This window comes from Wolffia australiana, chromosome 5 (genome assembly GCF_029677425.1).
Source record: "Wolffia australiana isolate 7733 chromosome 5, ASM2967742v1".
Classification (NCBI taxonomy): Eukaryota; Viridiplantae; Streptophyta; class Magnoliopsida; order Alismatales; family Araceae; genus Wolffia; species Wolffia australiana.
In genome coordinates this window covers 16,604,591-16,619,564 of record NC_135839.1, presented here as the reverse complement: position 1 = coordinate 16,619,564, position 14,974 = coordinate 16,604,591, and the positions used below count along the sequence as shown (strand labels likewise).

The 14,974-nt window shown below is 41.6% G+C and overlaps 1 protein-coding gene across 3 annotated transcripts; it reads right to left on the bottom strand.

Annotated features, from left to right (window-relative positions):
* Positions 1-6,976: 6,976 nt before the first annotated feature.
* GL2 (HD-ZIP IV family of homeobox-leucine zipper protein with lipid-binding START domain-containing protein) lies at positions 6,977-14,408 on the bottom strand. 3 transcript variants are annotated; one of them, XM_078576018.1, is made up of 11 exons: positions 13,485-14,408; positions 13,211-13,410; positions 12,095-12,212; positions 11,860-12,021; positions 11,402-11,779; positions 11,120-11,221; positions 10,767-10,970; positions 8,740-8,914; positions 7,706-7,977; positions 7,547-7,633; positions 6,977-7,471 (listed from the first exon to the last, which is right to left on the bottom strand). In XM_078576018.1, exons 1-11 carry the CDS (start codon positions 13,530-13,532, stop codon positions 7,088-7,090), a joined length of 2,130 nt encoding a protein of 709 aa, XP_078432144.1. In that variant the 5' UTR covers positions 13,533-14,408; the 3' UTR covers positions 6,977-7,087. The 3 variants fall into 3 exon arrangements, with proteins under 3 accessions (XP_078432144.1, XP_078432145.1, XP_078432146.1); XM_078576019.1 differs by having other exon boundaries at positions 8,794-8,914; XM_078576020.1 differs by having other exon boundaries at positions 12,367-14,408.
* Positions 14,409-14,974: the final 566 nt, after the last annotated feature.

Sequence of the window (14,974 nt, the reverse complement as noted above, 5' to 3'; positions counted from 1 at the left end):
ACTTCGCGGCTGCGCGCGCGGCGTCAGCAGCGGCTCGAGCAGCGGCGGTGCAGCGGCGGCCTAGCGGCGCGGCGCGAGGCGGCTGCGCGGCCGGCGGCAGCGCTGCTCGAGCAGCGGCGCGGCAGCGACCCTGGCGGCGCGAGCGCGAGGCGGCGCGGACTCGACAACGAGCGGCGGCGCGGCTGGCGAGCGCGCGAGCTGAGCGCGCGGCGCTCGTGGCAGCGACGCGGTGGGCGCGCGCGAGCGGCGCGGCGGCAGAGGAGCGCCGGCCGGCGCGCGCAGCGCGGCGGCGCGCGCGCGCGGAGGCGGTCGCAGCGGACTCAGCGGCGACGTGACTCGCGAGGCGGTGCAGCGGTCTCCTTCCCTTCCCCTTCTCTTCTCCTTCTCTTCTTCCTTTCTTCTTCTTCTTCTTTCTTCTCTTCTTCTTCTTTCTTCTCTTCTTCTCCACGACCTGACCCTTCTTTCTCAAAGTGCAATTCTTCAAAATTAGGTCAAAAAGGTGAGGGAAGCGCCCACCTCTTCCCCTTATATATGGGTGAAGATGGGCCCTTCCTTAAGTCCAAAAACACAAAAGAAAAGGAAAGGAAAATAAGGAAAGAAAGTATGGAAACAGGCTTGTCAGGCCTAACATAGAAAAAAAAAAGGGGGGGGGGGAGGGGGTCCTCATATGGGCCCTTCCCCCGCTACACGACAATACGAATAAAGTGAAAAACTATAGAATAAAGTAACTGACGGTATCGGTGTGCTCTTGTGGTCGGCGTCCGCGTCATGCTGAGTAACGGAATGCGGGATCCCGTGTTGCTGCGGCGGCTCGTCGTGGTAGCTGGACTCGTCTCGGTGGCGAGCTGGGTAGTGACAGCTCCTCGGGTGCTGAGTCGGGGACGTCCTGCTGCTCCTCTGCTGCTGGCTCGATGACGACCGGTGGTGACGCGCCATCACCATTTATTTCAATTTTAGCCTGCCCTAGCGGGCTGCGCCAAGGGGCAGCCCAGGCGTAGGCGCCTGGGCTTAGCGAGCTGCCTTGAGGGGTTGCCCAGATGGGCAGCCAAGGCGCAAGCGCCTAGGCTTAGCGAGCCGCCGGCCAAGCTGGGCAGCCCAGGCGCAAGCACTTGGGCTTAGCGAGCTGCTGGCCTAGCCAAGCCGCCTAGACAAGCGCCTTGGCTCAACGGGCCCCCCTTAGGATGGCCCAACCAGGCCGCCCGAAAGGTGGCCCAGCCACGATTGGCCACCTGCCGTTAGCTATTTGAGGAAATGCCTGAATAAGGTCGGCGTCACGGTTCCGGCGATGCTGATCTATAAGGGTCCTCAAAACCTCTTCCAAAGATGAGCATCATCTCTGATACCAATTGATGAACGTAAGAGCATACCTATAAGTGCCATGACAGTGGAATCAACACCTTAAGCTCCTAGAATCACCTCTCGAAACTATGAACGGGATCCAACAAGCCTGAGGCTCCCTCTTTGGTTTAGGGACCTAGAAGACCAGGTAAGCAGCTCGACTTCAGAATGCTGGTTGTCCTAATCAATATGCACTTTATAGGGACTAACCATAACCCTCTCTTCAACATACTAAACCCTAGATGTACTCTTCTCCCATGGAAAAGATGACAATGCCCTTATCTCATATGGTCAACAATCCAACATTATCAATGTTCTTGTTGATGGCCATGCATTAGGAATCCCTTCCAAAGACTCGGACCTCGTGACGACTTCTTTTACTTCCTATTATCCTCACTATCCTTTTCATGTTCATCTATTCCTCTCAATGGCAATATCCGCATCAATAGATAAATGTCTTATCAATGGCCATCTCCGCATCAATATATCAATGTCTTATCTTCTTTGTTCATCTCATTGTAGAGCATCGTTCCACGTCCAGGATTTTGTTATGCATATACCACGTCATTTGATGTATGTGTTACCGTACGAATAGTTTAATTTCTTAGAGTAAATAAATAAGACACAGAGGAGTTAGGCTTGTCAATTGGAGAATGTATGTAAGGTGTGTCCTCCATTTACCCATGGTTGCATTTAGACAATATTTGTATCTGAATGGTGTATCCAACTCACATATGTATCTGCACCGAGGTTAATTTAGTCAAGCTGCATTATCCGAGTACATGCATGAGTTGGATGCCTCATTAAAGGAATTATTATTAAGCAAACAAATACTGAACAGCTCACAACTACTGCAATATTGGTCGGTTAGTTGAGTTATTAACTTATAATGTTGAATTTAAATTGGAGTAATACGCCAAACCTCATTTATGTGCAGTAATTTCTTTGACTTAGTTGAATAATAACGCATACCATCTGCTTAAGATAAAGTGAGAACCGTGAGATCTTTTAAAATGCCAACTGCAGTTAGTGAGTAGTAAGTATAACTTTGATTATAATGGAATAGTATTAAGTATAAATTTCATTTTATTCCAAATCATTCATACAATATTTCTCACCTCAACTAATGTATTAAAATTAATATATTAATCGTCCCATTTGATGTTTATATAAAACTCATATATGTTGAATAATAAATAGATGTATTTATTAATGTATTATTTTATAGATATTAAATAAAAATATTTATTCAATTATAAATTTGTAACGGTCGGTCCATAAAATTCATAATATAATTTCAAGACATATTTATCCACCCCCTTTCATAATTTAAAGCATCTCTCCTATGTAATGATTTGTTTTATTTAGTTATGGATGTTGTCATTCCATTAAATGTAAATAATAGAGTTTAAATAAGATGACAGTGTTATTTCATACCAAAAACTGTCATCTTTATTGCATTGATCAATTTTTGGGTTCTAGGGCCTTGATCTGAAAGAAAAAAAGAGATTCATGCAGTTTGGATTAAATCAAAAGAAATGAGACAAATCATTTGGTCATTAGTGACATCTATGATTTCTTAGATCCTAGAGAGATGTGTTGAGCTACTCAAGTGTGCTACATCCTCTAGACATATCAACGTGATCCTCGACACATTGAATCTCCTCCGTTGCCCTGATGGACCTCGCTCACACTCCACCGTCCTTGTTATGCCATCCCGATCCCATCGAGAATGGAGAGAGACAATGGGGAGAAAGGAATAGAAGGTTCAGGACCCTAAATAGTATATATTGGGTGAATCGTGTTCAGGGCCTAACCCTATTTATATCAAATGGGTATTTTTTCATAAAAATCTCTAAATATTAGGTTTATCTTCAGACATACAAAAGACCATTTACATGTGACCCTCTTGGCACATGTATCAATATAGTTAATGAATGCAGTGGCCCAATAAACACTTGTGGACTCCAAAGTTAATTAATTATATTATCATATAGATTAATTTATGACACATTGATTTAACCCAATTGATAGATCAACTTTCCTGCCTGTGTGGGCCAAGCTATAACCCATGCTCGAGAAGACACAAGTGTGTATCAAATCAGTCATGAAACTTATGTGTCATTGGTTATCATGCACGTTTAGTCCCTCATTCACTTTATCCTCCTTGGATGACATTGGGTATCCTCAATTTTTAACCCATAATTCATCATCTGAATTCTCACTTATGTGTTTGGAAATTGTTGTAGAATCTTTTCTGATATTGCACACCCTTGGCCAAGAGCTAATCATGTCTTCTTCCTTGAGGATTCTACTCTAGTACCGAGGGTAGACATCTCATCTTGACCACTCAATTATCTTTGTGAACTACTTGTTGAACCTAAATTAAGATTTTTTATAATTCCATGATTAGAAACTCGTAGGCCATAGTCTAAGTACAGCCGTCATTCCACAGATTGTCTTTGGTGTCTCAAGTGTGAGGACTACTTACACGACCGTGGCATAAATCAACATGATTCAAAAATTATGTATGATAAAATTGAAGGTACCATATGGATCAATTTTGTGAACTCTTTCCTTAAAGAACAACCATTATTTTATGTACTATCTCCATTATAATGACTATGACATCGGTCATAACCATTATATTAGTGATCTCGATATTGAAATTAGAACCATATATTTTGATGTCCATTATGAGTAGTGGTCGAATAGAAATCTTTGAAAACATGTTTAAACAATAATCTCAATATTATTGTCTCAACATAAGTCACATCATCATAACATGCGCTCATGGACTTCATCATAAACCTTCCATTTGTGTAACGTCAATATGTTGTGTTAACGCATATTGAGTCGAGATGTGGAATATGAAAATTCACATGCTGGCAAAAGATATATTCCCATCGCCATGAGGAGAGAGAGAACGGAGAAAGAGTAGGAATGGCAATCTATAAGTTGGCTCTAAGATATAGTTATTGTAGGAGCAGGAGTGCCAAACTATAGAAGCAACTACGTGAATGGGAGGTAAGAATCTTATTCAAAATTCCACGACAAGTAATAATATTTTTAGCAGCTCAAGTTTTATGTGTAGTGCAATTTTTATTTGTGTGGGTGATAGTCTCAAACATTAGGGTTTTAACTCGTGGTTGCTATTTTTGACATTATTCAATAAAAATACAAACCTACATTCATATATTAATCTTAGTAGGTGAGGGGTATGGATCGTCTCCACAAGGAACACTGATTAAGTGTGTAGTATTCTTAATAAAGTGATTATTGAGAAGAGATAAGATAAGTACTAATTACAAAGTTGAGTGATGAGAAATGGGATGTGAGATAGTGATATTAGGATAATGATAGTAGTTAGTAGATAATGATAATTAGGATTTTGAAAGATTGAGTGAGTACAAGGATGAATTATTAATAACATGAAGAATGACAAGAGCAATGTAGAGAACGAGACGTATATGTTAAATGACAAGTTAACATTAAGGCGATGATGTGGAGGTGTAAGATGGGATTTAGAGAGTGTATTGAGGTGATGTGATGGTGAGATATGGTTTTTAAAATAAATCTAAGATAAGGATGATGTCGAGAAATAATAATGTAAGTTGAAGATCCTTATTGTAGATCCTAATGTTCCGCTAAGATCTACAATAAACTCACTATCTTTCAGTAAGTTTAAGGATGAATTTGACAGTGATCCACACATTTATATATAGATCAGAGGGTATGGATTAAAATAAGGGGTCAATATGAAATAATCCATAAAATTTCAGCTCATTTGGACCTCTCAATCATCCAATATCAAGCTTTGAAGTTGGAACAATCTTAGCCCTCCATTTCTCTCTCCTCATAGTCGGCACTAGCGCTTCCTCTTTCTATTTTTAATAAAGTCATCCTATCATGATTCATTAGTCATCGATGTGATTACCTCGTCTTCTCCAATTTTGTGCTCCAAGAATGCTACGTGTACCTACGCGGAGGAAGAGACAAAAATTGTTTTAAATATTATATAATCATTGCATGACGTGGTGCCGTGTCACCGCTTGCCATGTCACAAGAGTCCTCATTTTTCCCTTTTTCTAGTGAATGCATGTCATTCATGTCTACATCGGACATCGGTTTTTTCTTCTTTTTCATCCATTGCCCCAATTGTTGACTTCGCATTTTCCTTTTCTTATTCATTTATCTCCCCATTATCACATGGCATTTATTGAAATTTAAATAGCACCTTGATCTATTCGTCCACAGCACCCTTCTGAATAAGAAGTATAAGATAATGATTGGTGCATTATGGCATCGTGATTTGTGATCATCTGTTCTTATACTCTATCCGAGAGTTATCAGTATTTATCAAATCTGTTCCTATCTAACGGAAGGCTATTGGATCAAATGACAAAGACAGTGTTGAGAAAGAGATGGCTTTTCCCGGATGAAATGAAACATTTGATTCATGTAACAGGAAAAAGATTCCCATTCCTTAGCTGTAAAGATATGTGGTCATGAAAAAGAGATTAAGTGGAACAGAATTGAAATTGTACCTTTTTGCAATGATTAGTGCAAGTAATCATTGAGGGTACTCATGAAGGTCGCCGCTCAAGGCAAAAATATATTAATAAATCATTATAAAATAAATAATAAGTCAGAAAAATATATTCAATATTTTTTTTTAACTTGTAAATTTCATCTCAATCAATATAACGTCAAAAAAAATCATTAAAAAATCTGAATCAGAAAATCATGTTATTTCAAATTATCATTAAAAATATATTATGTTGGAAAATTATCATAAATCTAATATATACACACGTGATGAGGAGAAGGCACCCAATGAGTTAGGATAAGAGGGGATGCCTCTCGAGGTTGCATAAGACCCTCTAAACAAGGACTTGATGTTCTTTATTAAAATTAATTATTTAATAAACCTCCCATACATAATTTAAGGATATGCTTAGATGTACAATGAACCATCTTTACATGAACTTCTAGGATCATATACCGATTCAGATTAATGAATTTTTTCATTAAATAAATATTTATAAACTAATTAAATATTTACTTAAGATGTATAAGTTTAATTTCTTAATGATGGATATATTTAACCCAATAAAAATATCAAGTCACCAACATATGAGATAACAAGCTAGATTATGTCATAAAAGTCATAATTTAATCAACTATTACATGCACCGTGACTGAAAATATTGACCATGTACGTACAATAATTTATCTGCTTGTCACTCCTAAAATGAATGTAGAATTCACTTGAAAAATATATTTGTACATCCTAGCTTGGAATAAATGGAAAGATAGATTGTCACAAAAGAGTCTTTTCATATCTCCGTTATCTTGTCCACGGAATTAATTACACCATCTTCTTAGAGTTGCCTCGTCTAATATCAAAAAAGAGCGCGGTCCTCTAAGAAGCCTCTTGCTATCCCCATTCAGTCTCAAAATCGGTCCTATACTTCCGAAGAAACAATAAACAAATGATATTCCGTAGTTGCTAAAACCTAGTTACACTGACTCGTCATTCCCACAATGGTTTCCATGTTATTAAATCCTAAACAATGAGGTCCTACTCGACCAGTCTCCAAACTCTAAAAAGGTTAGACATTTTCACATTCAATAATCTACACCTTATCATCGGATATCACTTATACATTGACTTGAACATAACATAAGAATACAAAGAGACATCTGCAATAAAAGCAAATTCAAGCCCATCAGAACAGGTCTCGCGTCAGCCTTCCACGCATCGCAACGCCCTTCTGATGTGGCTGATTGAGGAAGAGATGAGACAACCGGCGGCTTCGGCCGAGTCCATCGTCAGCTTCGCTGCCGGCGAATCGTCGGCGACGAGCTGGAACGCGACGGTGACCAGCGCGCCGCCGCTTCCCGCCGCCTTGCCGAACGACGTAATCGTTACCGGAGTGCTCTCCTCGAGTCCGTCCGGCAGAATCGAAAAACCCGAGGGAAGCGCCGCTACGTCGTCCGAATCGCAGCCGTTCATCACTGCCTTCATTCGTTCAACGGCCACTCTTGCGTAGACGAGCATGGACTCGAACGAGTTGGTGCAAGTCTCCTCCAGAAACCAGATCTCCTCTCCGCCGTCCGATTTCGCCGCCTGGACAGCACCACCTCTCACCCGTCATGCGACAGAGGGAGAAGGTCCGCGTTTCTAGTTTCAAGCTTAGGTCACCTTGATTGCCACCGAGTTGGCGCGATCCTGGCCCTTGGGGACGCTGGCGACGGTGTGGATGCGACCTCCAGAGGGAAGCACGTCCCACTAGCGCGCAGATATCAGTTTTTAGAGCACGACTAGGAACGAAGGAGATGAACGGCGTGAGTAGTGAGAAACCTCGCTTCGCCGGGAGTCGTCGCGGAGGAAATTGAAGAGAGTAGCGGCAGGGATGGGTAGCCAGAAAGAGGACACGGCGGTGAGAATTAGACCCGGTGGCTCTCCTGGGTCGCTGATGTTCTTCCTGGCGGAGATTCTCACGTCGTCGCCCTTGTTCGTTGAGATTCTCATCCAGGAGTTGGAGCTTGATGCAGAGATGGCTCTGCAGAAGGAGGATGCCACGCGCTGGGCTAGCTTTAAGGTACTCTTTCTCCCCGCGAGAGTAGGCATCCCTGCGAGGAGAACAATACCAGGTTGATGAATCCGGTGAATTATAATGATGAATAATAAGAAATGGTGATTAAGAAGAGTAATTATAATAATAATATAATGGTGATGATGATGATGACGACGACGATGTCATCATGGTATTAAGAATAAGACGATGACGATTATATTCAAGATTACGGTCATGGATGCGAGGTTCATCATCGTGAATTTGTCATAGTTTTGCTAGTTTTAGAGGATGATGATGATCATGATCATTAAATTTGTGACGGTAATCGAAAAAATGATGGCCACGCTGATGATTGAGATAATGATTGTGAAAAGGTAGTTATAGTATCTGACGATAATGATGAAGACCATGGATCATAACCAAATATCATAAAAAACTATGATCACGATGATAAGGAGGAGAAGAAGATGTTGAGGATGATGATGATGGTGGCGGTCATGAGCCTGACGGTCATCATTATGATGAAGATCACGGGCATGAAGTAGTGACCAAAGAACAAGTTGATGATGATGATTCAGATCATGATAGTTTGGTCATGATGGCGCTCATGAAAATGATGGTCTTGGTGGTATGGATAAAATGATGATCACGATAATAATCGTGATGAAAAAAGAAGAAAGTGATGATTGTGATTATCATGATGACGATCATGAACTGATGAGCATGAGGGTAATGATGAACATATGGTCATGATGATAATGATCACAGACACGATTATGGAGTAGCAATAGTAGGAAAAGAAAAAGATGAAATGCACCGTAATAGTCCTTGGTTGGAATGTTGGTAGCCATGGAGAAAACCAGTCGCTCACAGTGAAGCTGCAGGGTGGCCATCCAGTGCCATGCGCCGAAGGCCACACCAGAGCTGACGACGGGCCTGTAGGCGGCATGGACAAGGCCTCTGTGGCACTCTACGTGCTCCACCCATGTAACCTGCAGATAGGGTTGGACATTTAGGACCGAAGACAAATTGGATCTGATGGAAATGGGACAATAGGTCCGCCATTTTAAGGTGGATCAGCTGGTCAGGCAGGATTAAATCTGAAAGTCAAACTAGATTGGAACCAGAAGTAAATTATTAAATATTTATCCCTCCTGACACTTCCCACCTCGTCCTCCTCCTCCCCATTTCAGCTTCTATCCTAGGTCTGATCGTGCTATCCCCTACTGCTCCCCTTCCCCGATCAAGCTTTATATCTCGGCTTGGCCATTTTGGTCCCCCTCTCCCTCCAGCTTTCTATCTCTGCCTGTACACTTTGGTACCCCTCTCCCCCCTCCCTGACCCAGCTTCCCACCCATGCTTGGCTGCTCTGGCTCCCCATTCCCTATCCTCCTAGGAGGATCCCACAAGGCATTGTTTTGTAGAAGGTATCATGGTTCTTGAAGAGCAAACGGGCAAGGTCAAAGTTGAGGGTTTGGCTGTCGAGGAGCATTGATTTGCTGAGCTTGATGACGGAAATGTAGGCTAGTTTGAGCTGGGGATTGGCGGCCAGCCGGTTATCATTGCAAGGCAAACTAAGGACGGGGTAGTTGGGTTGAAGGTTGCACCAAGCTCGCTGGCGAGGCCCATATCATGCTTGGTGTGGCCTTAGCAAATTTAAGCGTCGATGGGCTCCACTTGAAAAAGGGGAGCTCTTCATCGATGGGCTCCATCGCAAATTCTTCCTCTCTTTGTTTTTTTCTTCCTACTCTATTCACCTCGACGGTTCTCCATGAAGAAAGAGAGGTGTGGAGGGAGAAGGATCCAGAAAAGGAGAGAGAGAGAGAGAGAGAGAGACAGAGATAGATAGAGAGAGAGAGAGAGAGACAGAGATAGATAGAGAGAGAGAGAGAGAGAGAGAGAGAGAGAGGAGAAAGGAGGGAGGGAAGGGAAGGGACATTCATCACCAGCGGTTCTAAAACTGATTATGTAGATGGTCAACATAACCATTAGCATGACTTTTTGTACTTCGAATTTGGCATTGACAAGTTAACATGATCTTTCTGGTCCGAGACAACCAGACCTAACTTTAGGTAAGGTTTATGTCTTTACTAAAAACGGGGGAAGAAAAAATGTTAAGTGAAACAGACAGAGGGAAAGGCTTAGGCCTTTATTAAAAGACTTAATTCTAAGAAGCAAAGCCCGTTATTCTTCAATTTAGGTACTTTTTCAGTATGTTACGAACAAACCAAACTGGACAATTAAATAACAAACCGAAAAAAACATTACGAGACAACTATGAGATTCATATTCACCATAGTAAGAGATAGGATATACAATTTTAGTCATGACTGAAAGAGCAGAGTCAAAAAATAATAAGAAAGAGACTTCTTCTTTAAATTTTGGCTTAGGCATAATAGGAATCACTATCAAATCTTAATACTTTCATTAGTTGACTATACAATCAATATTAAGCTGAGTAAGTTTTTACTGAGTCAACTGGCTAGGCTAAGGGGAAATTGTCTCTAAACTCGAAAGCCATCAAACCCTTCCTGCAGACTTCAACATCACCTTCGACTCTCGTTTTAAACACCATCAGTAAAAGAATCAGTCGTTGAAGACAAGGGGAAGAACAATTGTGAGCATGACAGATGGATATGTATAAGATACCAAAGAAGAAAGAGAGATATAGAGATAGAGAAAGATGGAGATATTGAGAGATTTAAAGGTAGTTAGAGAGAAAGAAATATATACGTATTTAGAGAGAGAGAGAGAGAGAGAAAGAGAAAGAGAGAGAAGGGAACATTAGACAACAGAAGAAAGTAGAACAGTAAAGAAGAAGAAAAGAAAGAGGAGTTTGAAGACCTTGCAATGGCCGCTGGACTTGTCTTCGATGATGCAGCCGGAAGGGAGTCGTCGACATTTGATTTTGGATTCCAAACCCTCTAATGGGCTGGGAGAGACGTCGACGACGGCCCATATATTTGAGCTCAGCTGCCGGCAGCCTCTGACGAAGTAGACTTCTCTCGTTGGCACCATCGGAGTTAGCATTTGGAGCTCAGCAAACATCTGCAGCCAATTTTACGTTCTCAGAATCATCTGATTACCCTTTACACTAGACCTTTTATTCTACTGAATAATAATACTAATCATAATTGTGAATTAAATAACAAGACAATTATAAGGATGAATAAGCAAGAAGAAAAGGGTATGTCTACCAGATGGACGGCGCCATTTCCTATTCCGCCTTCGTCACTGGAGATGATGTCTACGGTCACGGCCTTCGAAATCATACAAGGGAACATATCTTTCCACTGGTTCTACAGAGATTCAAGGAGTTTCCGAGTAAGAGAAAACTGTTAAATACATACCAAGTATACTCATTGGAGAGATGAAGTTGAGGAATTGAATTAACAAAATAAACTCGTTTTTTACTCAGACTTTGATGCTTCATCGGGATTTTTCAAAAGGATTTCCCTTGTTCCTTAAGAAATTCATACCGCATCGATGAACGATTTCACCAGCCGCTCGACGTCGAGGATGACGACTCCCGTTTCTCTGGATGCTTCGATGTATCTTCCGCCCTGGAGATTGGCGGAGTTCCCCCCGGAAAATTCTCTTAAATATTCCTCGTAATTTAGAATTTCTCTCCCGCTCTGTAAGCTTTTGACCCACAGCGGCTCGCCGGTGGTGGCCAATCTCGTCATCTCCACCGTGGCCTGCTCAACATGCTCCAAGATCTTCGATTTCTCGACGCCGGAGAACCCCCGGTAGTAGTCGACCGACGCGGGATTACCCTTTTCTTGGTTAGCGGAGAACGACGAAGTAATCGTTCTTCCTGAAGCACAATTCCCCAGAATTTCTCGCAGTTTTTCATTCTAAGCATGAACAGTTCTCAGCGTTGAAGATACGAGCGACGCCGTAACGGAGGGAAGATCAGAAACAACGAATATCTCACCTCAGATCTGAGTCTTGCGTTTTCTATCCTTAGCATTTGAGCGTCCGTCGTTCCCTTGGGGCAGAAATAGTTATTGATCTTTTCTCTCATGCTTCTGTTCTCTTCTCGAAGTTTCTCCATCTCTGACTTCATCAACGAGTTTTCGTGTCTTTCATGCAGAGTCTACAGAAATTCTCCTCTTATTAAACCGGACGAAAAAGGATGGTGTATAGGGTTTCTCGTGAGATTGATCAACCTTCATCTGGGTTCGCCGGTTCTGAAACCAGAATTTGACTTGCCGAGGAGCGAGACCCAGGCGATCGCTGAGCTCTTGTCTTTGCTTCTCGTCTGGGTGGGGAGATTCCTTGAACAGGCTAAGCACCCATAATGAAAACACCTCGAGTTACTCTGGATTAACTAACTACTGTAGGAAAATTAAGAATCTTCATACGCGAATCGAATGAGTTAAGCAAAGAATAAATATAATGGAGTTTAGGTCTACTAAAATATAGAGTTAACAACACATACCCGAGTCCATTGCCAGTGTTCCACTTTGAGGGCTATAATTTTGTGTCAGCAAGTTTAAGAACACTTCAGTCTTGGGAGCCACGGGAAGTCCGAAAGAAAACCTATGACTTGGCGCTCAAGGACTCCGCCCTTATATATGCAAGAGGAGATAACCACATCCTCTTCATTCCATACTAATTTATCCCATCATTATACTTAGGATAGACTTAACGTCTACGCATTACATATCTCCATTTAATTGAAACATAATTGAATCATTGCAGTGAGATTATGTGATAGTTTAAAATGTACAACAATTCATACCATTGTCCATTTCGAACTTTTAAACACAACACGATTAACTAAGTCTCATCAAACCCATGTCAAGAAGCGATCGGACTCGTGTTTTAGTTAATGTTCCTTGGCACGGAAAACTATTGCGTCCAACCCGAAGCGACCGAGTTACTATTAATTATAATAGAGGTCATAACCATAAGTTTGGACTTCCACAAGTAACTAGAAAACAAAATTATATTAGCGAATATAACAAAATATAGTAACTTAAAGCTTATGGGTGATGTAAGCTAGCAAGTCTTTATACTCAAGACACTACACGTTAACAGCGTGAACACTCGACGTAACTGTTGAGTGCTGAGACATCTTGTGGCCAAAAGAAGAAGGGTCTTGTTGCGTGTCCTGCTTGATGCCTGCTCTATTAACTCGCGACGAGTGATAATGTTCAGAGAAGTTGTCGTCCTCTTCCTTAGGTAAACGGTATTGTTTAGAGCTTATTATTATCATAATTTAGAAGAGGTTAGATTTTACGCGGTAATTCTTTTTAGAATAAGAATAAGTAAAGACTTACGCTTCCATTTCCTTGATCTGCTCGGGGGTGTGCCGATGGTATTTCCTCCTCTTCTTTGTGTTCTTTGATCTTCCCATATCGCCCTCCTCTTCGACGAGATATTCTTCTTCTTCAGCGTTCTCGCTATAAGCGCTGCCGCTGCCCTCGTCGCCCACCTCCGCCTCTTCACCCACACTTCCCGCGTTACGATAAACTCCAGCCTTAGAAAAACACGAACGCTTCAAGAAGAACCCTTCGAATATTGCTCATGTTTAAGAAGAACTTGAAGACTTACTAGAGAGAGAGATAACGCAGGAGACGACTGGTTTCTCGGCGTGGTCATATCTCTCTCTACAGAGCTCCCCCTCCTCTCTATCGAAAAGAATGGTGGTGACAGGAAACGGCTAAGTATGTGAAGGCAGAGAACATGAAATAAAGAGGATGCAAACAAAGGGAGAAGCCCTCGAGAATGAAGTAAGCATATGGAGGATAGAAGGGGAAGCTAGAGAGAGAGAGAGAGAGAGGAGAGAGGAGTTGAGCCGTTAGGTCTTGAACGTTTGATGTGAGGAAGGCGTGCATCATGTTGGTACCTATGCGAGTCAGATCGGGCCGCAGAGGAAAAGGAAAAGAACGTAACGCGTCGAGTTGACCGACCGTGGCGGCGCTTAATCTGGAAATATGAGGCTGTGTTACACGTACCCCCTTTTCTTATTGTTCTCACCACCAATTTTCGACCATTCAAGTGTGTTAGAATTATTTGGGGAGCAATTAATGCACATCACCCAATAATCCGGTGTCTGGTAGTGGTAGAGTTGTTGGAAGGATGACGGATGTGGCCGGACGGGACGGGACTGAATGGCCGAAAGTACAGTCACTCTTTTGTGGGGCTAATCGTCCAAATTTTTCATCGTCATCGTCGCCGTTGTGATGACAAGAATGGAATGTATGGCATGATAGATGGAACATGGTCACTTTATCTGTCTGTGGCAAAGACGAGAAAGCAACAGTCGTAGTCCTTGTTCACAATAGTCATCATCCTTGTCAACGGCACTCATCATTCTTGTCTGCGATGATTTTGTTGTTGTATGTCATCAATGCAGTGTCATTCGGCATGGTCAAAAATAGTCATTGTCCTTTCATCAATGACAATTGTAGATGACAGTTGTGTGGATATATCTGATTTTGATGTAATATTATTTGAATTGATTCATTAATAAAGATCGACAAAGAGTTTATTTTTTTATTTGTTAAAGGTTATACATTGTATAGTATCTTCCTGACCCGAACGGTGAGGTACAATGAGAATTTTTCATAATTCATTCTAAATAATTAATTCATCATTCTGATAGCATTAGTGTTTGGATAAAGAAATATGTGTATTACCATTGAATTAATAAATAGAAATAAAATAACCATAAAATAAAAAAAGAAACCCTACTTCTCATTTGCCACCTCTCTCTTTCCGATGTTTATTTTTGACCTCTCAAAAGGTCCCCATCAGCTTCCTCGTGAAGATCTTGCTAGTGGTCATGCAAGCAATTGTGATCTCCAAAAGACTTCTTCTAAATATTCAAATTAATCACGGGTCAATTTTTTAATTTTTAAATTTCTATCTGGTGTGAACGAGTAAAAATGAGTCACTATAATTTAAATGTGTTCAAACAAAACGCTGGTTTTTGATAAGTTAATTTCTTTACATCCCTATTTTAAACGACAAAGTTTCCAACAAAACCCTATCTTTTTCATCTCTTTCATCTTTCTTCCCACATTGATAGACCTGAGTAT

What these genes read in the sequence shown, in the direction of transcription:
- GL2 (XM_078576018.1), bottom strand. Translation starts at nt 13,532, where the DNA reads ATGACCACGCCGAGAAACCAGTCGTCTCCTGCGTTATCTCTCTCTCTA. An exon ending in CTGCGTTATCTCTCTCTCTA is followed by an intron (nt 13,411 to 13,484) that starts GTAAGTCTTCAA and finishes TGTTTTTCTAAG; the next exon opens with GCTGGAGTTTATCGTAACGC. An exon ending in CCAACTCGGTGGCAATCAAG is followed by an intron (nt 7,472 to 7,546) that starts GTGACCTAAGCT and finishes GGTGCTGTCCAG; the next exon opens with GCGGCGAAATCGGACGGCGG.